The sequence below is a fragment of the Hevea brasiliensis genome, chromosome 7, assembly GCF_030052815.1.
Source record: "Hevea brasiliensis isolate MT/VB/25A 57/8 chromosome 7, ASM3005281v1, whole genome shotgun sequence".
Taxonomy (NCBI): Eukaryota; Viridiplantae; Streptophyta; class Magnoliopsida; order Malpighiales; family Euphorbiaceae; genus Hevea; species Hevea brasiliensis.
Genome location: NC_079499.1, coordinates 8,357,364 through 8,382,988, shown reverse-complemented (window position 1 = coordinate 8,382,988; position 25,625 = coordinate 8,357,364). Strand labels below are relative to the sequence as shown.

Genomic DNA, 25,625 nt, shown 5'->3' with positions numbered 1-25,625 from the left:
TTAAAAATTAAAAATTACAAATTAACTAACGCATAATATGAACATTTCGCTAGTATTCTAATAAAACAATACTTTTAATCATTAGACTAGGTAGGAAGTTAAAAAAATCAACTATATTTTAATTCTTAATTTGTTTGTTAATTTGTTTTCTTATCATATTCTTGTCTTTTAAATCAATGAAAAGAACCCCATTAAAGAAAGGCTCCACCGTAGAGTATTTTTTTTCTTTAAATTAAGTAATTAAGGGCCCATTTGATATTATGGAAAAGGCAATTTTTTTAACAAAAAAATCTTTTTAAATATTTTGAAAAAAACAGTTTAATAAAGTTAATTAGTTGTTTTAAATTTTTTATAATTCAAATATATCAAATAAAATTTTTTATAAAAAAATATCAAATTAATTTTTAATATTTTTAACTTATTGAAATAATATTTTTTAGTAACAGTTCAATTAGTAATATCAAATAAACTTTATAATTCATAGACTCACATGCAGATGCTCGTCTACAGACGCTTAAAAAATAATTTAGAAGTTTAATTAATATCATGATAAGTGAGTTTTTCATTTTACACAAAAAGACAAAGTTTAATTGATACTGCTAAGTTAATTAATTATAGAAAACGCAGACAAGTTCTTAATTACATATCCTTTCAATCTAATTCTTTCTATTTGGATTCTTTCTTTATCTTAAAAAGTGAATTATATTTTGTCACAAGAAGAATAATCAGAATTGGAATTACTGATATCAACGCAGGTTGCTTTATTAATAGCAGGGTGTAAAATTTTACAATGACAATTATGCAAATTAAAGCAATCCGAGAAACAACATCCTATATGCTGTCTGCCAGATATATTATATCCCACAATTTATATGCCATATTTTTATGGCTCTATCATGCAATAAATTAGAGCAATCGACATGAAGGGTAAGTAAATAAAGAGAGCAATAGCCACTAACACACACAGTGCAATAACAGAAGCCCAAGTCTCAGGGATCCCGCAGGACAGCTTCCCTACCTTTATCTCAACCACGTACTTCATCGAAATTGTTAAAAACAACACTCCAACAACTGACGCAAGTATTGATATTCCGAACATGAAGCCTCTGCCTGAGTGAAACAGCTTGTCATCTGAACTAGCCTTGGCTTTATTATCCGAATCTGATGTATCTGTGTCGGGGTAAAAAATGCTGAGATAAATCTTGAGTGATTTTGCTACCAGGCTCGAAAGGAGGAAGCTAGAAAATGACACAACTTCATACATGATCAGTCGCTTCCCCATCTTCACGTCTGGGTCACATTCAGGTCGGTTAACTTCAAGGCTATGCAGCCCGGTGGGAGATGCAAAAGATAAGCCCAGGAAGACAGCTACTGTGAATATTGAGTTCACATTAACAAGGTCATCCAGTGCTTTCATAAGTATGTCTTTAATCTTCCCAATGCTCCGCTTACTCCTGAAAGGACATTTAAAAGCAGCAGTTAAATTTCATTAGAATATATGCATAGCTATTTGACATTGAAATGGCTTTCATTCCTACAAACATACAGACGCTGATTTGTGTGTGTGTGTGTGTGAGAGAGAGAGAGAGACCCGCCCATGGCAGCAGATTGCTGTTAATGTTTCAAGAAATTAACTCGTTTGGAATTGGAATAAATCTTGTTTGAGTAGGCTGAATTCATTTTTGCCTGAGTTTATTTCTTTATATATAAGCACGTTTGACTCATGGTGAAGTCTTTATAATTTATATAGGGTGCAAATATAGAGAGTTTTGAGTTCACACGATAGCTCATCAACAATTGAATTAAATATTTACATATAAAATTATATATTTTATAGACATATTATAATTAATTATGTACACATTTTAATATAAATATTCTTATATTAGATTTACTTTATAATTTATTTGCATGTCACTTGCACGCATGTGATGCTATTCTACTTAATAAAATGATAATTTATATTTGTAATAATGTCCAATTTGCCCTTATACTTTTTAAGAAAGTTCAGTTTAGTCCATTTTTTACTTTTGAGCCAAATTAGCCCTCAAGTTTTCATTAAAACTCAAAATAGTCCAACCATTAAAAAGTGAGATACACGCACCAATTGAACAAATATTTAATAAATTTTTATTTTTAATAACAAAATATTATTTCAAAAATAATTAATTGAAATTAAAAATAAAAAAATGCTATTTTTATACTCTCATGTAATTAAGTAAATTTATAAAATTAAAATTGAAATTGAAAACCAAATTTGTTATATTTACAAATAATTAAATTAAAAAGTATAAAAAATATTATATTTATATTTTAATATAACTAATTAAAATTCAAAAAATTATAATATATAAGTGTTAACTAACTAAAATTAAAAATATAAAAAAAATATTATTTTAATATAATTACTTAAAAATAAATAATAAATAACAGTTTCACACTTTCATATAATTAATTCAAAATAAAACTTAAAATTAAAAAAATTAACATTAATTATAATTAACTAAAATAAAATATAAAAATATAATTTTTATATTTTCATATAATTAACTAAAAATATAAAAATAAAATAATTGTAATTATAATTAATTAAAATTATAAATATAAAAAACTCTATTTTATATTTTATATAATTATTTAAATTTAAATTTAAATTCATTATAAATTAAAATAAAAGAAAAGAAAAAAAAAAACAGCTTCTCGCGCACCTTGAAAAGGCTGTGGATTTCATGTATAATAATTTTAGGGCAATTTGAGCTTTAATAAGAACTTGAGGGCTAATTTGACTTAAAAGTAAAAAAGTAGGCTAAATTGAGCTTTCTTGAAAAGTACAGGGAGGGAGAGAATTGGACATTATTTCATTTATATTTAATTAAATTATGATAAATGCTTTTTTCTATTAAAAAAAAAGACAAAGTTTGATATCAGTTGATTATTGAAGACGAAAGGCAAGTTCTATGTCTTTCCAATTTGTTCCTTTCTCTTGGGACACGGACGGCATCACTTTGCTAAAAGATGGGCAACTAATGCATTTTAATTCGGTGGCATTAGAACTTCTTTTAATATTATAAAATTTTAAATTCAAATGTCAATCATAATCAATTATATCAAAATAAAATTTTTAAATAATTGAGTTATTTTATTATTATATATTTTTAAATTAAAATATTATTAATAGTTTGCTAAACCGAATCAAATTGAATTGATCTTAGCATGAATCAAATATCACTAGTCATATAATTTCAATGGTAATTGTTTTATGTGGTTAAGACCCGCAAGATATACAATTGTTAGCTCTTAATTTACAGGGAAAACAAGGATAAAATGAAAAGAAGCAAGATATCTGTTATTTTGATTCGTTGGTAAACTTTGGAAATATGCTTTCTCCTTTCAATTTGCCCATCTCCTACTTTGGAAAAGCATATATATGCTTTCTCTTTTTCATGGGTCCGACTCTACCTTGGAAAAGCACATGCATATCTTTGCTGAGTTGCTGTTATTGTTAAAGCAAAAGGAGGAATCAAGATCATGATTTCTCTTATTTTGTCATTTAGATTAAACTTTATAATTCATGTTAGTTTGTTCTATATTGTAGTATCTTCGTATATTTCTAATTAGGAGTGTATTCCTATTTAGGTTGATTCTTTGGATTATTGTCACCTACCTTACTACTTATATTGTGTTCTTAGTCACTTGCTATATTGTATTTTTGGTTCTCCAACAAATAAATTGTAGTGTACATTTCAAGAAATACACAGTTTAATAACAAAAATTATTAATAAAATTTTTGTTAATTGTTAATTAGCAATGAAATATAAACTATATTTGTATAGTAAAATTAGAATTAATAACAGATGTAATTTTGTTACTAATTTCAGCGATAAAAAAATTGATGCACAATTTAACAATGAACATAATTTCATTTCTAATTTTAAATGTTGAAATATTGGCGTATAATTTAACAATAAATTAACAGCGTACTCATAATCCATTGCTAAATTTAGCAATGGATAACTATGTAATTAAATTGTAAAGCTTTTTTAAATTAGCAAATTATTTTATAATCTGTTGTTAAAATTAACGAAAGATTTTTTTTATCAAGAAAAGGATACATAATAAAATTAAAATTTAAATATTAAAAAATATGAAATTTTCGTAAAATAAATGGAGTGAGGAAAAAAAAAATTGATAGTTGGCGGTTGATTATTAAAGACGTTAAGAATGTTTTTAGGTGCTTTTAATTTGTTTCTTTTACTTTGGGCTCTTCCTTTTATCTCAAAAAGAGATTATGTGGACTAATTGAAGATGCAAAGAAAATAAATTTAACACAATAAATTTTATTTATTTTTTAATAAATTCCTCCATTAATATTAAGTAAGAATTAATTAATAATATATTTATTAATAAATATGCACACTAAAGAAGAATGCATTAAAAAAATTGATAAATTAATTACTTTTTTTAAGTAAATTATAATTTAAGAAAATGAAAAAGGAAAATGAGTTACAAGTCACTTGAAGCCTTATAAAAGTTTCCATATTATGCTATAGGGTAGCAGCTGGAAATTATTGCTTACCGGCTGAAAGTTTCTCTCTCTCTCTCTCTCTCTCTCTCTCTCTCTCTCTCTCTCTTTCTCTCTCTCTCTCTCTCGCTCATGGAGGTGTCCTTTACTACTCTCCCTAGAGAAAAATCTCTATCTATCTTGCCCATGGCTACAACAAATCTGAACCGGATACTGCCTACGGCAAGGATTTCATTAGCGGGATTCTCTCACACACCTATGCCAACTTTTGCAAGTAATTTGCCTCTTTCCCTCACTGTGATAATCAATAATTAAGCTTAATTTCTATTTCTTCTCCAATTGATTGATAATCTATGAACAAAATTTTCCATCCAGGTATAACTCAAGCTCAGGCTAAGGGGATGCCCGCATCTCAGTCGCGTCTTGACCAGCCAGACAGGTTTCCTAAACTCAAGAAATTCCCCTTTCATGAAGGTTGGTGGAATGTCACCCTTGCTTCTTCATCTCTTGATCTAAATCAGGAACGTTTAGTAGTTATTTGCTTTTATATTATAGTACTCTTTTTTTTTAAAGTCATTGTACTTTGTTTATACCTATTATACATATACATGATTTAACTTTTTTTAAGTAAATTTCTGTTAATTTTTTATAATATATTAATTTTGGTAACAAGTTTTTAATATATTGCTTTTCAAATTTTTTTAAATAATAAAAAATTTATGAAAATTTCTTTTTTCATATAATAAAATTCATTTATATTACATTATAATGCTTAAAATTTTTTCACTTAAACATTTAATACACTACTAACTAATATTATGCACATGTTCATAGACATTGTTTTATAATATTTTAAAATAATGTTGGTAATAAATATAATATAGTTTTGAATAATACATAGTTTAATGATAATAATAATAGTATTTATAATGGAATAATAATATATCGATTAAAATCATTTATTGTTCTAGTTTATAATAAAAAAAATTACATAGAAATGTTTTTAAAATATTACTAAAATAAATTGATGTACCAAAATCCTTTACTATTTTTTAAAAATAGTGTACATAGAAAAGAAAAAGAAATTAATAAAGATAAAGAAATTAATAAAGATAAAGAATATTTATAATCAATTATCTTTATAGTATGTGCATTTTAGTTTCTATTGAAATAATTCTAATATATTATCACTAAATATAATAATTATTAAAATAATATAAAATTTTTAATTTATATTACCTATTGTAATATTAGAAATTAGAATTTTTAGAGATTTAGCGATGGATATCCATCGCTAAATATTATTAGTAACGGTAGTTATTGGTCTTATTCATAAAAGTAATAGCATTTGTATCGCTAAAAGATGATGTTGTAAGGATAAATATCCTTTATTAAGCATTGGCGATGAAATTTGTCTCACTAAAGATACTACTGACGAAGTGTATGGATTAGTGACAAAGTTTTTGTCGCTAATATATGTTATTGGAGACAAACTATCTTATTGGCGACAAACTATCTTTGTTGCTATAAATACATTTTTGAAATTTTGTAAATAAAAAAAATAATGAAATGCATTTTTGGAAGTCCTAACCATCCCACTTTTATATATTATATAAAATATTTAATTTTGTAATTATAAATAAATATTTTGAATTATAAAAAAACTTAATTAAATAGAATTTAAATGTAAATGGAATTAAGAATTTTAAAATTATATAAAATGTAAAATTAATTAGATAATAAAAAATTTATAGCTGTAAATAATAAAAATAATGAAAAATATTTTAAAAAAATCTCAATGTTTCCTTTCTTTATACATGTATATATTATATAGATTAATACTATTTATATTATTATGGTAATTACTTTTTTATTATTTTTTCTCATAAATACTTTTAGTCAGCATCATCTTATTTAATTAATAGTCAGTACCATGTGACTTAATAATATCTCTTTTAGGCTTAATACTTAAGTTCACTCTGTATATATATATTATGAATTCAATTTAATCTATTTTTATTGTTTTTAAATTAATTTAAAATTTTTAATTTAAAATTAATTTTACCTAAAAATTAAAAAAATTAAACTTTTTAATTTTTTAATTAAATCAAAAAAATTAATAGATTTAACTAAAAATAAAAATTTAAACTTTTTGTTAAGAAATTCAATCTAAAGTTTTAATTTTGTGATCAAATTGAGTTTAAATTGAAACTTATAATTAATTTAGACAAAAAATTAAAAATACACTAAATTAAATATGTCTAATAAATACAAATATAAAACTAAATATTTAGCTCTTTTCACATAAATTGGCAACCGAGAAAAATCACGCCTGTCCGAACAACTATCATTAATTATTGGGTGTAAGTGGCAATTTTGAATAACAATATATATATATATATATATATATATATATATATATATATATATATATATATATATATATATGTTATTATAGCTTCAAACATTTTGCATTGATTTATATTTTGAAAAAGAATTATTTTTTAAAGAATTCCAGATATGAAAAAATATTTTCATATAATATTTTAATATTATTATAACAAAAAAAAATTATCGTTATACCGTATAAATAAATAAATGTCACATATTTTCACGTATCTCTAATTATTTTATATATGGAGTAATTATTGAATTAATGTAATATATATATATATATATATATATATATATATATATATATATATATATATTTAATGTAGTAAAATAATTTCTTTAAATGTTTTATTATAAATAAGTTAAAAATGCAGCGTTTGTTGTTGCAGGCAAGGAAGTGGAAGAAATAATTAAAGAGATGATCAAGGTAAAGGACGAGCCAAAGATTAAATATCTAGACATTGAAAAGGGTGGTGGCGATACTGTAACGGATCTGAAAAAAAAGGTACTATTCCTTTAACCCTTTCCTTCAAATGCTCCTTTAGTTTTCCTTACAGCAAAATTATAAAGTACTCTTCATATATATAAAACCAGTGAATCACACACCTTGATATAACAGATTAAATGCGCGTATGCTCCTTTACAAATGATTTTTTTTTTTTTTAAGGTGAGGATCCACTTTGATTTCTATGATAGTAATCAAAATCGAAAACATGGCAATTGGCAGAATGGTCAGAAGCGACGACCAGAAAAGATTAAACTTTGCAAGCATAAACTTGGCAAAGGTAAAGAAATTATAGAATGAATTAATTTATGCATAATGGATATACTCATAATACAATTGTTGTATTATTTAAAAATTTTCATTTAAATGACTAATTATGTAGACAATTAATTATAGTTAATGTATAGGATTTGAGAAAGGAATCCAAGGCATGCGAGAGGGGGGAATAAGAAGAATCGTTGTTCCTCCGGAATACTCATATGAAGATGTGAGTGTCGTCTCTGAATTCTATATTTCTTCTGTTTTAGTGTATTTTAATATAATTTTGTTACATCTATTGTCTTTCTCATTTATAAATATATATTCTTATACATAGGGCCGTCAAGTATTCCAATATATATATATATATACTTTTTTTCGATGTGGGAATGCATATGAATACATATGGGAATAAAGTAAATTAGATGTAGGTTTAGGCATCATTAAGGGTTTTTTTTTTTGTTAGTATTAATTTTTATTAAAATTAAGTTTTTTTTTTTTAAATTGAACTTTAGTTGATTTGTCAAATTAATATTTTTTATATATACACTATATCAAATATTAAAATTAGCAGCAAAAAATTTTATACCGTCATTAATTTTATTGCTATAAAATTAACATACAGCAGCAGTACGAACAATTACTGATAATAGTATATAAAAAATATATGGCAATGAATATTTTTCACTGTTGTTAGTATTGATAAACTTTTGATAGTAACAATTATTACTGCTAATAACTTTTTTTTTCAGCAATCATAATTTTGCTATAAAATACTTATTGTCATAATTTTTTAGTAGTAACATGCAATAATTCTTATATTGCTACCATAAACTTATGACAGTAAATTTTATACTTTTAGCAGTAATTCATGAATTGTTATATGTTGCTGCTAAAAAATTGTAGCAATAGATATTTTATATAAAATTATAGTTACTAAAAAAATTATTATTAGTAACAATTATTATTGCCAAAAGTTTATTAATGGTAATAACAATGAATAATAATTGTTATCATATTTTTTTTTTATGTACAATTAACAACAATGATTCGTGTTGCTGCATGTTAACTTTATAGTAGTAAAATTACTATTGTTGTAAAATTTTTAACTACTAATTTTAACATTTGTTATATATATATATATATATATATATATATATATATATATTTTAAATATGAATGCATAAAGATTTTACTTAAAAGTTAAAATGATAAATTAATATTATGTGTGAGTTGTCTAATGGTAGGAGAATTTTCCAAACTATATTCTTTTGTTTTAGGCAAAATAAGTTAGCTTTGTCTATTATATTTTAATTTTTTGGTAATCTAATGTTATTCTTTACTCTTTTTTTTTTGGCGCGCCAAGACTATATTATCTTTATTAATGTAAAAAATAATTATTGGTAGAATTAAAATTATTATAAGAATAAGTTGTTAAAAGAATTTTTATATAAATTAAAAATTATTATTATAGGTTTAAGTTAATGAAAATGAGATTATTTATTCAATCAAATAGAAAATTATAAAATTATGAATGAGTAGAAGATAAAGTGAGATTTACTTCGTATATTTTTCTATATAATTTTAAAGCAATATATAATAAATATTAAAATGCTAATTAAGCGTAAAAACACATCATTTTCACTGTTTTTAAGTTGATGACTAATAAATATCAATATTATTATAAGTAAAGAGTAGTTCATTATGTATTCTTAATTTCTCAAATCCTTACATTAGTTGAATAATAAAAAATTAATTAAAAATAAATACCATAAACAAATTGAATAAATCAAAATTAAATTAAGAATGGATTAATTCAGATTATAAATCATATCAAATTGTATATAAAAAAATGTTAAACGTTTAACGTTGAGATATATTATATAATGTAAAGAAGAAGAAGCAGAGAATATTAAAAAAATTAAAAGACCTTTTTTTTTAAAGGAATACAAATTAATGAGGACAATAAATGCTATAATAAAGTTATAATGGTGCACTATATTTTAAAATTTTTAATTGGCTGCTTTAGTTAATAATTATTATTTTATTATTTTATATTCTTGTTATAATCGGTTGTTTCTACTATATTTTTTTAATTAATTATTATTAGTGCAACTCTCTATTTTAAATATGATTAATTAATTTGGAGAGACTCAATAAAAATAATTAAAAATTTTTATCTAAATAGTATATGTAAAAATAAAAAATTCATGGAGCTTGGGGGCCAGGGCCACCCCTAGGCATCCTCATATGGTCAAAGTGATATCCTATTCTTTTTCTTAGCATGACGCGCTTAATTTCTGGTGTTCTGTAAAATCTATTAACCTAGTTAAGTTTTAGTTAGCTTGTCCATTATAAGTTTTTCATGAATTCTTATTAATAATATATTTATTTTTAAATTATGAAAAAGAATATAACCCAAATGAATTCGAATCTATTTTGATGACCAAGAAGTAAAATCATGATGAGCATGATGTTTTGCAGGTTGAAGGTTCTGGGGTTTTTGATGTTGAGTTGCTTGAGGTCCATCCATCCATGTCTTGTAAAGTCCGAAAGATATTTTTTAAGTGAGATTGCGAAAGTTTTCTCGATTGTTAAAAGCTCAATGTGCTAAGCAAGAAATTAGATTCCTGCTCTTATGCCTTCGATATATATATATATATATATATATATATATATATATATATAAAGAAACTATCTACTAGTTGTTAGGCCGCATATAATGTGCAAATTCAACTAAATGTTATAAGAAACATTATATTTGATCACTGTAAGATATTTATGAATTGTGTTATGAGTGAATTTATTGTGTGAATTTTATAAAGTTAATTAGTTTGTAATTTATTATATTGACCCACGTTGAACGAATATGAAGTAAAAGGGAAATGTATAAATAGTTGGATTGTAATGTTAAATTGACTAGTTAGTTTGATGTGTAAAATAATCCAATCACTTGTATAAGTCTATATTAAAATAAATTGATATGTAATTTGCACAGCACTCTTAACGAATTTAATATGATATCAAAGTTCGAATTGAATTGTGGGTTTCAACTATTCATAAAACTGTATAATTAAGCCTATATTAGATTAAAATATTAACTAATTGTTAAATGACAATTATGTGATTACATTTAAAGAGGGATTGTTAAAAATCTCAATCATGTAGTTTTATTTGAGAGGAGAGTGTTGAGAATCTCACATTGAAATAATATGAAGTAAAAAAGTAAATGTATAAGTGATTGGGTTATAATATTAAATTGATCGGTCATTTTAATATGAAGAATAATTTAATTATTTATATAAATCTATATTAAAATGAATCAATACATTATTTGTTGTTGAATATTTTTGTTTTCGAATTTAACAAGTACAAATTATAATGTATTAATTTAACAAAAGAAATAAAAAAAAAATGATAGATTGAAAAATTCTGTGCATATCACTTGTTATGTTGCTTGGATTTGAGGTTCTGGTCATTTGTCCACTCGCGGGTTGGTTAATTTGAATGATTTTAAATGGCTTCTGGATATGACCATACATAAATGTGTGTGTAGAATTGCATTACATTATTCTATTATTTATTTATTTATTTGTCATCAAGAAGTTTGATAATAAGGTATTATCAATCTACGCAAAGGTTTTTTTTTTTTTTTTTTCTCACCACAAAATTGACAAACTCCAATTATCATATGTAAAAGTGTAACGGGACGAAGAAACATTTACATTTCCTAAATTACCTTTTATTATTTGTAATATAAAAAAATTAGCATTATAAATTTAGTCATCCTATTAATTATATTAATTTTATAATTAAATTTAATATTTTAAATAATATATATTTATCTTTTTAATTTTTTTCATATATATATATATTATTTAAAAATTTTAGATTCATATAATTTTATTATATATTACATTATATAGTTAAATATTTTTTTTATAAATAAATAAATATTAATTTTTTATATTATTTTTCTATTTATATATATATATTTTTTTTCTCGATGCCCAAATTGCTTTTCATTTTTAAAATTAATTACAATTATATTTTTATCATTTAAATTGATTTTAAAATTTGTATAAATTTAAGATTTTTAATTTTATAATTCATATAACTTAGCATCAATTAAATATAAAATTTTATAAAAAAATAATTAACTGAAATAAAAAACTTAAAAATAAAAAATAAAAGAATATTATTAATCTATCTATCATTTATAAAAATATAAAAAAAGTATTTATAGCAACAGATAAATAATTCATCGCCAATAATGCTAATTATAATAATTCATCGCTAATACTATTTACTAACAAAAAGATATATCGCTAATAATTTTAGAAATTAATGCTTCCTACGTATTAATATCGCTAATCTTTTAATCATAAAAAATTTGTTGCTACATCTTTTATGATATTAATTATATAATATATTATATTGTCACTAATAACTTTTAGCAATGAAATGTTTATCACAAAATGCTTAATAATTTTATTTTTTAATATTATAATAATTAATATAAATTAAAATTTTAATATTATTGTAATAATAATTCTACTTATACAAGAACATATTATAATTCTTAATATAGTAATTCTATAATTATAATTCTATATGTATTATTACTTTTTGAACTAATAAAAATATTCTTATAAATATTAGTAATCTAAATTTATATTTTTTATAAAATTTATTTTTTAAAAATTATTGTGCAATAAATTTGTTACAATTTTTAATTTAAAATTAGAATCTTATATATATATATATATATATATATATATATATATATATATATATATTAAATTTGTTTTAATTAATACATGCATTATTAAATTTATATTTATATTTTAATCAATAATATATTTATAATACATAATATAATTTATAATTAAAAAAATAAAAATACTTATTAAATATGTTAAATAATTAATATATTAAATAGGTTTTAAATTTTTTTCATTAAACAATATGGCAATAAAAAATTTCAAAATCTCAATATAATAATAATAATAATAATAATAATAATAATAATAATAATAATAATAATAACACACTAAATTAATAAAAATTTATTTAAAAAATTATTTTTCTAATTTTATAAATAATTTTCTTTCACATATTAAATATGTAATTTCACATATTAAGATTATTATTAATTATGAAAAATTAAAATAAGATAAGCAAATCAAATTTTTTTTTTAAAAGAAAAGTAAAATAATAAAGTTTAAATGAATCAAATTAAATGAGCTAATTTATATTTATTGTTGATATATTTTATTTTTAATTATATTCACCCATTTATATTTTTAAAACTTATTATTATATTTTTTTATTATATTACATTTAAGTATAAAATTAAGTTGATATTATATGTTAACAATATAACATATAATTTTCATAAAAATATAATCAAATAAAAAAATAATTTTTAAATTGATAGATATGTTTATTTATATAATTAATTAAAATGAAATTAAAATTAATATTTTCTTTTAAATAAATAAATATAGCATTTATAATATTATGATAATATTATATAATATGTAAAAAATTAATAAAAAAATTATATAAAAAATTAAATAATAAATTTTATAATGAATATAATAATGTGCATTACACGTTAAAAAAAAAAAAAAACTAGTAGTTGTAAACGGAGAAATTTGAATTTAATAGTTTTTAGACTTTTCTTCAACTCTTATTCTTTAAAAGATATGAAAGATCTTAGAGTCACGTTGTTGGAACTGTGGTTGAAAAAAATTTATATGGTTAAATATATTAATTAAAGAGTATTAAAAATTATTTAAAATTAAATTTAACATATTTTTATAATAAAATTTTAAAATAATTAAATAATTTTCTATACAAATAATTAAATAATTTTTTGAAACAGTTAACTCTATAATAAATGTTAGAATTAGTAGTAAACATTTTACAATAATATTAATTTTATTACTCATAAAATTAATATACAGTAAGAATATGAATAATTACTGCTAATTATATATAAAAAATATGTAGCAATTGATTTTATCATTAAAAATTTTTGTAGTAATAATTGTTACCAGTAATAATTTTTTTTTCATTGCTGTCAATTTTTTTTTAACAATCACAATTTTGCTGTGATCATAATTTTATAATAGTAATATGCAATAATATTTATATATTTCTATCACAAATTTATGAAAATAAATTCTTTACTTTTTGATAGTAAAAATATCTACTATCAAATCTAACATTTCTTATAGTGATAACCATTACCAACTAATTTAACACTACAAATTCCTTATTATTATTATTATTATTATTATTATATAAAAGAGGAGAAACTCAAATTTGGAACTTTGGATCTATTATTTCACGGAAAATATAATCCTCCGTTTGAGGCACTTAAAAAAATGGTCAACAAAAAATAATTTTTTAATCAAAGAAAAAAAATTAAATCATTTTTTTTAAATTAACTTTTTTATTAAAAAAAAAATTATTTTTCAGATTTGACCATTTTATTAAAATGTTAAAATAATTATACATGATATAAATACATACCATTAGTTTGACGTTAGAATCAAATAATTAAAAATAATTTTCATAAAAAATATTTTTTATATTTAATTATTTTGTTCGAGAAAAAGCCTTTATCTAAGGTTTTTTTATACATAAAAAAAAAATACTTTATTCAAGTTAAAGAGGTACAATTATTACCAGCTTACAATTATGAGGGTTATGAAATTCTATTTTGTAATATACTGTCCCTTTCTTTAATATAATAAAATTTTTTGCCGATAAAAAAATAATATCTATATGGAAACAAAATATGCAATGTAAATCTAATGGTAAACGAAAACACAAGCAAATTTTAATAAATAGACAAAAATGATCTTACAATCCTTATTTGATGAATGAAATCTATAAAGATTTTTATAATCCCTAGTAAAACAATCAATCATAACACAATCATAAATTTAAATTCAATAAAAATAGTAAAATAATTGAAAATCATTTAAAATAATCTTTTGCAAAATTACCAACCAAATAAGTACTTAGTAAACCATAAATATTATAACAGTGCCACAACCACCAAATTCAAAATTAACAAGTTAATTTTGCTCATTTGACTAAATTATTTTCCACAACTTAAGGCCTGTTTAGTATTGCTATTGAAATTATTTTTAAGAAAATTATTTTTTTAAATATACTAATTAAAGAGTATTAAAAAGTAATTTAAAATTAAATTTAAAAAGTTTTAGTCATAAAAGTATTAAAATAACAAAACAAATTTTTTCAAATTGTTTTTTTCAATAGCATCTAAAATAGTATTTTTATTCAGAAAAAGAGTTTGAAACCTTCTAAACTCAATATCAATTAGGCACTTAATTATTATATCTCATGGACTTAAATAATATTTTTTAAATTTTTAATGAATAGTTTCTCCCAAAATTGGCTATATATCCAAACACACCGCTTGTAAACCGAAAATACATAATATTGGGTTTAGGATTATCGAATCAAAGAAACAAATTTCATTGTTGAGTCTAGGATTTTGAATTACTTTAAAAAAACAATTTAAAAAAAAATTATTTTGGTATTTTATTATTATAATAAAAATAACTTATTACAATAAAAAAATAATAAAATTTATTAAATTTAATTTTAAATTATTTTTTAACTCTAATTAATATATTTTAAAAATATTTTTTTAATATAATAGTAATTTCAACAGTAATATCAGATTGACTCTTGGAATGATCCGTTGGCACATTGGTGGTGCTACCATCTGACGGTAGAGTTAGGGAACACGGTTGGTAGTGCTCGTCATCATTCAAAATGGAGGAAGGTGAATCACCAGTGACAGTGATCAGAGAGGTTTTTCAATCTTGCAACTTTGGCTATGTCAATGAGCTCGGATAGTCGGGTTAGGTAGGGCGCTGAGTATGTTAGAAATGTTTCGGGGTACTTATACCTTAAAGGGTAGTATGGATTTATTAATTGATAACAAATCTAAGATTATATATGATTAAAGCTCAATTCCAGTCTGCACTTATTAGAAGAATTCAGTTTATCTCATTTTTAATTTTTATTTTAATTTAGCATAAAAATTTTAATTTAAACTTAATTTAATTTAAAAATTAAGAAAATAAAAAAATTGAATTTCTTAATTTTTAGGTTTAAATCAAAAAATTAAAAAATTTAGTCTCAAAATTAAAAAAAAATGAAAATTTTAATTTTTTTATTTAAATAAAAAATTAAGAAATTTACCTCATAAATTTTAAGTTTTAGACTAAATTGCTATTAAATTAAAATTTTTGTGCTAAATTAGATAAAAAAATTAAAGATACACTAAATTAAAATTTTCTAATAAATACAGAAGTTAAATTGAGCATTTTACCATTAATTTATTTCATCACACTCCTTCATATAAGCTTGGAAAATTATACGGCGTTTTTTGATGAGTCTAGAGTCATCAGCATCTACAATTTCTAAGATTTTCGGGGAGTTTATGGAAGAGAAGGATTTGTACGGTATTATTGTTAATGATACCTATATAAGGAACCTTGTGTCCTGATAATCGATGGTCAAAATAGACAAAGTGTGACAGATAAGTCATTCCCAATGTTGAATTGTTGCCCAACGAAAACTTTTCTGCCGATGATAATGGTCCTAATGACCTATGCCTTTTTCTTTTTTCCTTTTTCCATTATTGATGTTGGACAGTATGACTCATTGAAATTTTATACACATTGTTGTTTTTTTTTTTAAAAAACCAAATGAGAGAAAAAATATTGTTTTTTACATATGAATCGTATTTATCTATTTATTGATTTTATGTGGATTGCTAAATGTTTTTTATTACAAAAAAATCACTTAATTAATCTTTTCATATATGTTTTATTATGTGTTAGCACACAGGTGCTTTAGAGCTTATATCCTCCACCCCCGACTTTCTTAGAAATACTGCGTGTGTTTATGTTGAATCTGATTCTCGAGTAGCCCTTTTATGGGATCAGAACCTGGATGCTGCTCCATGGCGTTTCTCCCAAATCAGAAATGCAATTAGTTCCTATTTAATTGAGTTGCCAAATATTACTTTTTGCCATGCATTAAGAGAAGCTAATTCGATTGCAGACTTCATAGAAAAGCAAGGCCTTAATAGACTTGAGGACTTTGTGGCATTTTTTTTCAAAATCTAGCCTTGACCCTATGAAGTTCTAGTTATGCAGGGGCTGCTATACTGCTATAATATTGTGTTATTGGCTATTTGTGCTTTGGTGTCTATTGAAATGTCTTCTTGTTGGCATCTTGGAGTTGCGTTGCTCTGGCCATCAGAGTCTTAGTTGCCTCTTAGGACTACTCTTGGTGGCTGTTGTTACTAAGAGTTGTCTGGCTTCCGAGAGCTGCACTGTTCTTTTGTCTAATTGTCTGTTAAGGTTGCAACTTGACCTATCCTTTTATCAATTTTAGTTGCTGCAAGTTTGATCAATTCTGGTTTTTGCATTTTTATTTTGTGAAATCCTTACATTTGTGAGTTGCTTGTTTACTTTAATTACTAGACCTCTTTTTAGTTGTAATCCTATGCTGGTTTCGTCTATTTTGTATCGAGTTTTCTCTAAGTTTTTTTCACTTAACATTCATTGTCTTATGTTGAGTGTACTGGGAAGGTATATAATCGGGTTTACCTAGACGATAAATACTAAGTTTTTCATGGATATGATTTAATAAAATTTTTTTAAAGTAATATATATATATATAGAAACAAAACACAAAGCCATTTTAAAACTTTTTTTTTTCACTTCAGAAACGGAATTTCGTTTCTAAATAGAAATAGATATGTTTCATTTCTATTTTAAGGCTCTTATCATATTAAAATGGAAAGCTGTCCTTTTCAAATTCGTTTCTAACTATAATTAAAAATGGATTAACCATAATTAGAAGTGGAAATTTATATTTCTAATCGAGTATTTCTTATAGTGTCAGAGATCTTCACAGCTACTCCAAAATCACACTTGTAATTCTTGCTCAATTCGCATTGTTCTTATTTTTGAATATGTAAGCTCAAATAAGTGATGGTACCATCAATGTGAAATAATGCTTCTATCTTAAGTAATAATAACCTACCAAGACATACATGTAACACCCTTAACTTCTGAGCTCTGAATAGTACCATTTTCAGTCAGTGAATAGTACTATTCAAAACCAGTTTAAGGACTAAAAATGAAATGAAAAATACATAGAGATAGGCAGAATGAAAATCAAGTGACCATCGGGCTACAGACTTAATTGTCCTTACTGAAAAAGATAGACTATAACCCGATGAAGGACATTTTGGTTATTTCACTCTTAGAATTGATTTTTGACCTAAATGTCAATTAAAATGAGAGAGATTAAAATATTGAAAATGAATTAAAAATATGAAAGTTGTATGGAAAATAAATTGGGACATAAAGGGAATTGTAGAAATTGTTAAAATTATAATAATTATAATTAATAAATAAATTTAAAAGTGGGATAAATATTAAAACAAGAAGACAAAAATTGAAAAAGAAAAAACTTATCTTCTTCCCTCATGTCTCTCATGGCCGGCCACCATCCCATGCCCTTCTTCCATTGTTAAATTTTCAAGCTTCCATTTCCCCTTGAATTCTTCCATATTTTCTCAAACCTCAAACACAAAAACTTGCTAATTGACCTTGGAGAAGTGATTAGTAGCAAAAAGAAGAAGGGAAATTGAAGTTTAGGAAGGTTGAAGAATTGCCTAAAAGAGGTATGTGCAAGACTCAACTTGAATTCTTGTTTGTTTCTTGAATTTGAGTTTGAATATGGTTAAATTACAAAGAAAATGATGAGAAATGTGTATGATTGGAACCCTAGAGGTTTCGGCCAACACGAAAAGGCTTAGGGTTTTGATGTTTTCTTGTAACTAAACATGCCTACGAGTGGAGATGGATGTGTATACATGAATTGAAATGGAAGTTCGTATGAATTACATGAATTGGGGAAAGTGACCAATTAGGGTTTAGAGGATTGGGAGTTTTTGGTGGTATGATGTATAATCATTGTTCTTGAGGTCAAATAGTGACCAATTGATGTGTATTAATCATGAAATAAAGTTGGTTTCTAACACCCTAGGCAAATCTCACATCGACAAAACACGGGAGAGATGCTGGGTTTATAAGTTGGTGGTTCGTAATCCCTAATGACGCGTTTTAAAACCGTGAGGGCTTCAGCCTAGAGCGGACAATATCACTAGTGGGCCGGGCCATTACATTTGTAGTATCAGAGCCGCTCTGCGTGCAATCTTGAACGATGGTGGGGCAAACCTTAGCGAGGACGCTGAGTCCCATAAGGGGGGTGGATTGTAACACCCTAGGCAAATCCCACATCGATAAAACACGGGAGAGATGCTGGGTTTATAAGTTGGTGTTTCGTAACCCCTAATGATGCGTTTTAAAACCGTGAGGGCTTCAGCCCAGAGCAGACAATATCACTAGTGGGCCGGGCCGTTACATGGTTGGTGAGTGGAATCGATGAGTTGGGAGTTTGATCAATATGCTGGAATTCTGGACCTTTGAGTCCAGAAGGTTTGAATGGGTATAAGTTGAGCTACATTGCTCCAATTGGTGTGAGGCCAATTGGAGATGAAATTTAAGACATAATGGTACAATTTTTATGAAGGAATGTTGCCCAAAAATTGACCATAAGTTGACCTAAAATTGGCTTGAATCCGGGTAACCACCTGCTAGACCTGGAAAAATAACTATATAAACAGTAAATATTCAAATAGGCATAACTCACTCTAGGAAGGTCAGAATGACTTGATTCTTAAACTAATGGAAAGGTTAGACATAGGAGCACATTTTTTGTAAAGAACATAGAGCCAGTTCTGACTCTAACCCAACCAATTTGCTAGACCAAATTAGGTTAACAATTCTGACCAGAATCAAAACCTGACCTGAAATTTTGGACTTTGACCTACCAGACCAGTTTTGGCAAAAATGCCATAACTCAGTCCACAAAACTGCAAATATAGTGATTCCAAAGCAAAAATCTCCATAATACCTAGAACAACAATTTTGGTATTTTGACCAAAACCCAGAACCTAATGGAACTTGGAGAATTTACTAGGACAATTTAGCATTCCAAATTCTGAAATTCCTGAAATTGAACTAAATAGCCATTTGACCTCAGAATAGTATTTAAATCATATCTCCCACTAGGAAACTCCAATTGGGATGAGCCATATTATTCTAGAAACCTAAGAAACAGAACTCCAACTTTGATTTAGGAACTTTTCTCAAATTTTGAGTGTATGAACCCTAATATGGGAATCAAAGACACTGACCTGAACCTAAAATCCTAAAGGTATAGGGTTCATGAGTCTAGGTTAGTTACTTGGCCATAACTCACACTACACAACCTAAAACTTAGTGATTTCTGAACCTGAATGACCCTAAGACATAGGGGAACAACTCATATGGAGGACATTAGGCCTGAATATGAGAATATGACTGTAACATGTCCAAATGATTGGACAAAGTTGCAATTCTAGAATCTGCCTAGTTCTGGAATCATAAAAGGGTAATGAACTAGTCTTGAAAAATTGACTATAACTTGAGCTCTAAAACTACAAATTGAGTGATTCAAAAAGAGAGATCAAATTTTAAACATAGAGGAACAACTTCCATGGAGGAAGTGTAGCCAAACAGTGTCTATATCTTAGCCAATTTGCTAAGTAAATGTTAAGGGCTAAAATTGGTACGTAAAGGAAGATTCAAGGAATTATTTGATACATGATATGTAAATTACCTAAATGGTTTGCCAAATACATAATTTACATGAAAGTGAGATTGAGACTTATTTTCCCATTACAAATGACATGAAATAACTCTAAAGCACTAATAGTGCTTAACATGAATTAATAAGTCTATAAGTACTTAATAACACTAATTTGCCCAAAGTATACCTAGACTTATTTATATAGCTTAGATCAAATGGTATACCAATTAGGAACTATAGATAGCAGTACTGCCCACATGAATGATCATTGATAGACAATATCTGTCTGATATGGTTATTTCTCTGACTTTATGCCTGACATGATTTGATCATCGGCTTGTATGCCTAATTTGATTTCTGACTTTATGCCTGCCCGCTGGCCTTATGTCTGACATGACAGATGTATACATGATAGATATATGGATGTCTAACTAATATACTCCCGTGTATCCAGTCTTTATAGTCTGTTATAGGTTACTTGGGCGTTGATATGAATTTAATAAGATTGAACATAGAATAAATGAGCAGAAAAGATCCTATTAAACTTAATTACTTCCAAAGTTCAATAAACATGTAAATGACTCAAAATTCATGAAACTTGCATTTTTTTATGCAATTATACATGGAATAATTTTCTTTAATTATTTAGTTATTTTTGCTTTAATTTATGCACCACTAAGCAATTCGCTTAGAGCGTTGGTTTTCTACGTGTAGGTACTGAGGAGCAGTAGCAACAGTAGTGCTATGATAGAGAGTTTGAGCAGATCTGTGTTAGAGTTGGAGTCACCTCAGCTGTGCACTTAGTAGGGCTCATGGTTACATGTTTTGTATTTTTTGTTCATTGTACATAAGAAAAAGATGTAATTCATTTTGGGACTATAATATAAATTGTAAATTATTGCATATGAATTTTATAAATGAAATGAGATGAGATTTCTTTCAAATGAACTTATGTGAGTTATGACTGATTATATGATATAGGTTGAGATTATGGATATGAAACTGTTTTTAACAGTTAAATAGTGGAACCCGCCAAACACTAATATAACAAGGGAAACTATGTCCGTTTCCCCATACAAAAAAAAATATTTTAACACATGGGACAATATGAATAAATAGAATTTAAATTAATAATGTATACGACAATATAAGATAGGGTACTCCGGTACTGAATGTGGCACACTTTACTCGGCTACACTGTAAACCGGGTAAGGGGCGTCACAATATATGTGACGAAGAATGTTTAAGTTGTGAAACTGAAAATATATTTGTTGTCACATATATTGATATGGCATAATATCACTTATATAAATGAGGAATCATAATCTCTTTTTACTTAGCCTAACTTGATTCTATAGCTAGAGGTATTAACACTCACTTGGTAGATTCAGGTTTGTTCTTCACTCTCTCAATCCCCTTGCTTATAAAAAAAAAAAAAAATAAATAAAAAATCACACCCACTTCCCATGCCGCCTGAAATTTAGATTATCAAACTGCAAATGTTGCATTTTTCTTTCCTGTAAAGCCCAAAAAAATAATTGAGTAGAAAGTAGCCACTATAGATCTTCTTATATATGTAACAAGGGTTGGAAACTTTGGCGAATTAGTACCGGTAGACCCCTAGTTTTATAGTGTTCTTGCCGATAGTGACTCGCATATCTCTAATTCTTTTTTTTTTTTTTTATAAGCTATATATCTCTAATTCTTGAATCATTTTAAGTTGTTACCGTAAATTCTGAAGAGCAAAAAGAAAGAAACATCGAGTCCATAGCAAAGTAGAAGAAAACAAAGGCATGAGAGAAAGAGAGGCTTAACAGAGCCTTCAGGTTTTATTCTATAGACCGGTTCCTCCAAAAGCACACCAAATAGAGGTTGGTCTTACAATAACTAGCCTTCGAGTTTTATAACACAACAGAAGCAAAAACTCGCAGCTTCTAAAACATATAAAGTTGCAACAGCAAATGCAAGAAAACTCGAATTAATTATTATTTTAACCTTGCAGCGAATCATCTAAACCAGATGGCTCCTCCATAACAAGAGCAAGGCTTTGTCGCTACACACAGCAACGGTATATCAGCTGCTTGCCCATGTTGCATTTACAATATGCACATGTCATAATCTCATCTGGGACCTTCTCAACGTTGGTGGGGAGGACAATGTGGTAGCAATGATGATAGTTTGGGAGTTCTTGCTCGATTTGCTGGATGAGCGTTGGCAGAAAAGAATCAATGCTAGGATCGTCTTTCCACCAGGTATTTATGTTTGACAAGACCTGCAGAATAACTTCTCAAGGGGCTGCAGCGATTTTCTGAGTTGATCTTAACGGACCAAACACAGCCCATCCTCTATAGTTGCCATGGAAGCTAAGCAAAGTCATGACATCTTTCATGATATCAACTTTCCTCTCCTGTATTATTACAGTAGAGAAGATGCACCTCAATCTGATCCAAAATCGCCAACTCTCTGATTCTTCCCAGTAGCGACCAATCCCAGCAATGAAACCGTCATCGTCTTTGTTGGTCTGATCAATGATACTGCTATTGCTCACATAAACGAAATCTATGAACTGTTTAACACCATTTATGGCCTTGGTCAATTCTTTAATCCACTTGATGTCTTCTCCTCCCCAAAAGCATATGATTGATTTTGGTTTGGCCTGATTTATACAAGAATCAAAGTAAGGTCCATTAGGAAAATATATTTTTATGATTTGAATATGAAAGTTCCAAAGTGAAATTACCGAATCAACGGTATAAAGGTCATGAATAATTATATCTAGGGTTATGTCATCCAAACTCGGTGGTTCACTAGTTCCGGGCAATTCTCCCCACAGCCACAGGTAGTCAAGTGGAAAAGGGGATGGCACACTTCCAGATGAATCTAGTCGCACCAGAATCGTCTGATTTTTGAACTGCCATACCTCCCTGAAGTATCTAAGCGCCCCTGGTTTAATAATTGAAGGTTGCTGGACAGTGTACCAAGGCATCAGAGATTGCAGCAAAGAAAATTTTTGTTCATTTAACTTGTCAACCACTGGAAGCCACAGCACTTGATATTGAAACTTTCCCTTCTTTTGCAGGTCTTCGAACAATTTAGCAAGAGCCCTAATCTCTTCTGCCCTTTCATCAGAGCCAGATATGACCAGTAACAGGTTCATGTCCTTCAATTTTGTACTTTCAACCTGTAATTTTTGAAGAAGGAATGTCAAGCCTTATATATATATATATATATATATACACACACACACACACACACACACACACACTATTGTAGTCTCACTTAAAACAGGTGGGACCATTTATTTGTTTCTTGCTGATAAGTTTTTCCTAACTTGTTATAACACGAGGAAAATGCCATAATTGAAATTTAAGAACAAACCTCTGCCTTTGTGTTGCCAACTACAAGGGGTGGAATTTGCTTATCACCTTCAACATGAAAAAATAAGGCCTCGAGGATCTCCAAATTGTCACGGCGGCGGGGCCTCTTGAAGATGATTTCGAGCCAGGTGTAAGCGTCTGCATTCCATGGTGATCCTTAACTTATATGGTGAATGAAATGCGAGTTTGAATTAAATCTTTTCTTTTTGACTATTTGTAATTATTGACAGCTCTGTCTCAAAAAGGATGTGAGACCATGAAAAAAAAATCTAAGGGAAAGTGTGAGAATGATGTCGCTTGCGATTTGAATTCTTAACCCTGTGTACTAGGGAAGGAAAGGGGCCTAGGGCTTACCAAGTTCTTCTTTACAATGATTTAATTGCTGTTGCAGGAGGGTGTGCATACTCCTGATTTTACCAGCCAACTCTGACAGTTCCCGTCCCATTGTTGCTATGGTCATCCTGAAATCGTAGAATAATTAAAAAATAAATAAATGAGAAGGATAGAAAAATTATGCCAAGACTTACTCCGGTGTCAACCCAACAAGGGCAGCAATATGGGAGCCGCAGGTCACAACACTATAAATTGTCCAATAGACAGCTCTGGCAATAGCAATCTTGGCAGTTGATACTGATGGTTTTGCAAAAATGTCAGGGGATAGTTCATTAAACTGGACAACACATTTCATTACATCTATTATTCCCTCGATAAGCTCAGTAATCTTTCCGAATAGATGTTTTTTAAAGCTGATATTTTCCGTGATGCATTGCAGTTGCTTCATAAGAGCAATATTCTTAGCAACAGGATTTGAGGTGTAAAGCTGAACAAGTAGAGAAAGTTCACCATAATTCATTGCAAAAGCAGCAACCGCTATCGCTAGCTTTGCATCCCACGAATAGTTAGGAAGTAATGATTCAAGTAACATAATGGTTGTTTCATGCGCACCCCTACTTGAGCATTTGCAAGATATCTGCCGATAGAAAAATTAAAAAGCTATGGAATATGAAATTTTAAATAAATATGAAGGCATTAAATTGGAAAAGAAGAAATGGATTTGATACAAAAATATTTCAAAATCAAAATAACCTCGCAGGAGAATCTGTTTATGATGCTAGAGGGAAGGCCTGCTGATTTGAGTTTTGTTGAGTATCCCGCGGAAAGTTTTTCCTGACATTTATCAATAAAATTTTCTTATTGCTTATATATATATCATTTTTGTCATGCAATAATTAATGTAACATAAAGAGGGCTAGAGAAATTTGAAGCGTCCACTTGGAGTATCATTGCTCTTTTCTGGGAGCAAGATTTTGCGACTGATGCTGAAAACATAATTGAAATCAACTTTGCTACCATCAGGTTTGTGAGTTTGTTCGACCTTCTTAATCGTAGCACTGTCATCGGAATGGAAGAAGTTCCAACTATCACCTGCCGGAATCGGTGGCTGCTGGCTGGGTTGTACTGCCAATGGTACTTGCTGCGAATGGTTGACGGGTAATTTCTCTGGTACTTGCTCTACCACTTTTTCCGTATTTGACATATTTGAGATTTTGGAAGGGCAAAAGAGTGACAAGAAGTTTTTGAGTGTCGGATGTAAAAAATCAGAGACAAAAAGAGGAGATCGAGCAAGTCTGAGGCCTCTATGTCCTCGAACTGGCTCCGAGACTTGATTCTACACCCCCTTAATATGGGCCTCATCAAGCACAGAATGACAGTGAACAGGGTGGGTTGCCCGCTGGATTATATGTTTAGTCATGGAAAATAGTTATTTGTTTTTTTTTTAATTAAAAATAAAATATTATTT

At 26.8% G+C, this 25,625-nt stretch overlaps 3 protein-coding genes across 4 annotated transcripts; 1 reads left to right on the top strand and 2 right to left on the bottom strand.

The window, feature by feature from the left end:
* Positions 1 to 731: 731 nt before the first annotated feature.
* On the bottom strand, positions 732 to 1,730 carry LOC110668867 (uncharacterized). Of its 2 annotated transcripts, none has more exons than XM_021830250.2 (2): positions 1,592 to 1,730; positions 732 to 1,454 (listed from the first exon to the last, which is right to left on the bottom strand). In XM_021830250.2, the coding sequence occupies exons 1-2, from the start codon at positions 1,597 to 1,599 to the stop codon at positions 884 to 886; spliced, it is 579 nt and encodes a 192-aa protein (XP_021685942.2). In that variant the 5' UTR covers positions 1,600 to 1,730; the 3' UTR covers positions 732 to 883. The 2 variants fall into 2 exon arrangements, with proteins under 2 accessions (XP_021685942.2, XP_058006497.1); XM_058150514.1 differs by having other exon boundaries at positions 1,547 to 1,718.
* A 2,858-nt stretch (positions 1,731 to 4,588) lies between these two features.
* LOC131181647 (peptidyl-prolyl cis-trans isomerase FKBP20-2, chloroplastic-like) lies at positions 4,589 to 10,494 on the top strand. The gene is made up of 6 exons (XM_058150513.1): positions 4,589 to 4,796; positions 4,898 to 4,996; positions 7,306 to 7,421; positions 7,584 to 7,701; positions 7,829 to 7,908; positions 10,164 to 10,494. The coding sequence occupies exons 1-6, from the start codon at positions 4,655 to 4,657 to the stop codon at positions 10,248 to 10,250; spliced, it is 642 nt and encodes a 213-aa protein (XP_058006496.1). The 5' UTR covers positions 4,589 to 4,654; the 3' UTR covers positions 10,251 to 10,494.
* A 12,240-nt stretch (positions 10,495 to 22,734) lies between these two features.
* On the bottom strand, positions 22,735 to 24,749 carry LOC110650223 (protein SIEVE ELEMENT OCCLUSION B-like). The gene is made up of 5 exons (XM_058149342.1): positions 24,352 to 24,749; positions 24,179 to 24,285; positions 23,826 to 23,962; positions 23,188 to 23,628; positions 22,735 to 23,103 (listed from the first exon to the last, which is right to left on the bottom strand). Exons 1-5 carry the CDS (start codon positions 24,747 to 24,749, stop codon positions 22,735 to 22,737), a joined length of 1,452 nt encoding a protein of 483 aa, XP_058005325.1.
* Between the last annotated feature and the right edge of the window lie 876 nt (positions 24,750 to 25,625).

What these genes read in the sequence shown, in the direction of transcription:
- LOC110668867 (XM_058150514.1), bottom strand. Translation starts at nt 1,599, where the DNA reads ATGGGCGGGTCTCTCTCTCTCTCTCACACACACACACACACAAATCAG. An exon ending in ACACACACAAATCAGCGTCT is followed by an intron (nt 1,455 to 1,546) that starts GTATGTTTGTAG and finishes ATGTCCTTTCAG; the next exon opens with GAGTAAGCGGAGCATTGGGA.
- LOC131181647 (XM_058150513.1), top strand. Translation starts at nt 4,655, where the DNA reads ATGGAGGTGTCCTTTACTACTCTCCCTAGAGAAAAATCTCTATCTATC. An exon ending in TAACGGATCTGAAAAAAAAG is followed by an intron (nt 7,422 to 7,583) that starts GTACTATTCCTT and finishes TTTTTTTTTAAG; the next exon opens with GTGAGGATCCACTTTGATTT. An exon ending in CGGAATACTCATATGAAGAT is followed by an intron (nt 7,909 to 10,163) that starts GTGAGTGTCGTC and finishes GATGTTTTGCAG; the next exon opens with GTTGAAGGTTCTGGGGTTTT.
- LOC110650223 (XM_058149342.1), bottom strand. Translation starts at nt 24,749, where the DNA reads ATGTTACTTGAATCATTACTTCCTAACTATTCGTGGGATGCAAAGCTA. An exon ending in CTTGTTGGGTTGACACCGGA is followed by an intron (nt 24,286 to 24,351) that starts GTAAGTCTTGGC and finishes CTACGATTTCAG; the next exon opens with GATGACCATAGCAACAATGG. An exon ending in TCATTGTAAAGAAGAACTTG is followed by an intron (nt 23,963 to 24,178) that starts GTAAGCCCTAGG and finishes CATGGAATGCAG; the next exon opens with ACGCTTACACCTGGCTCGAA.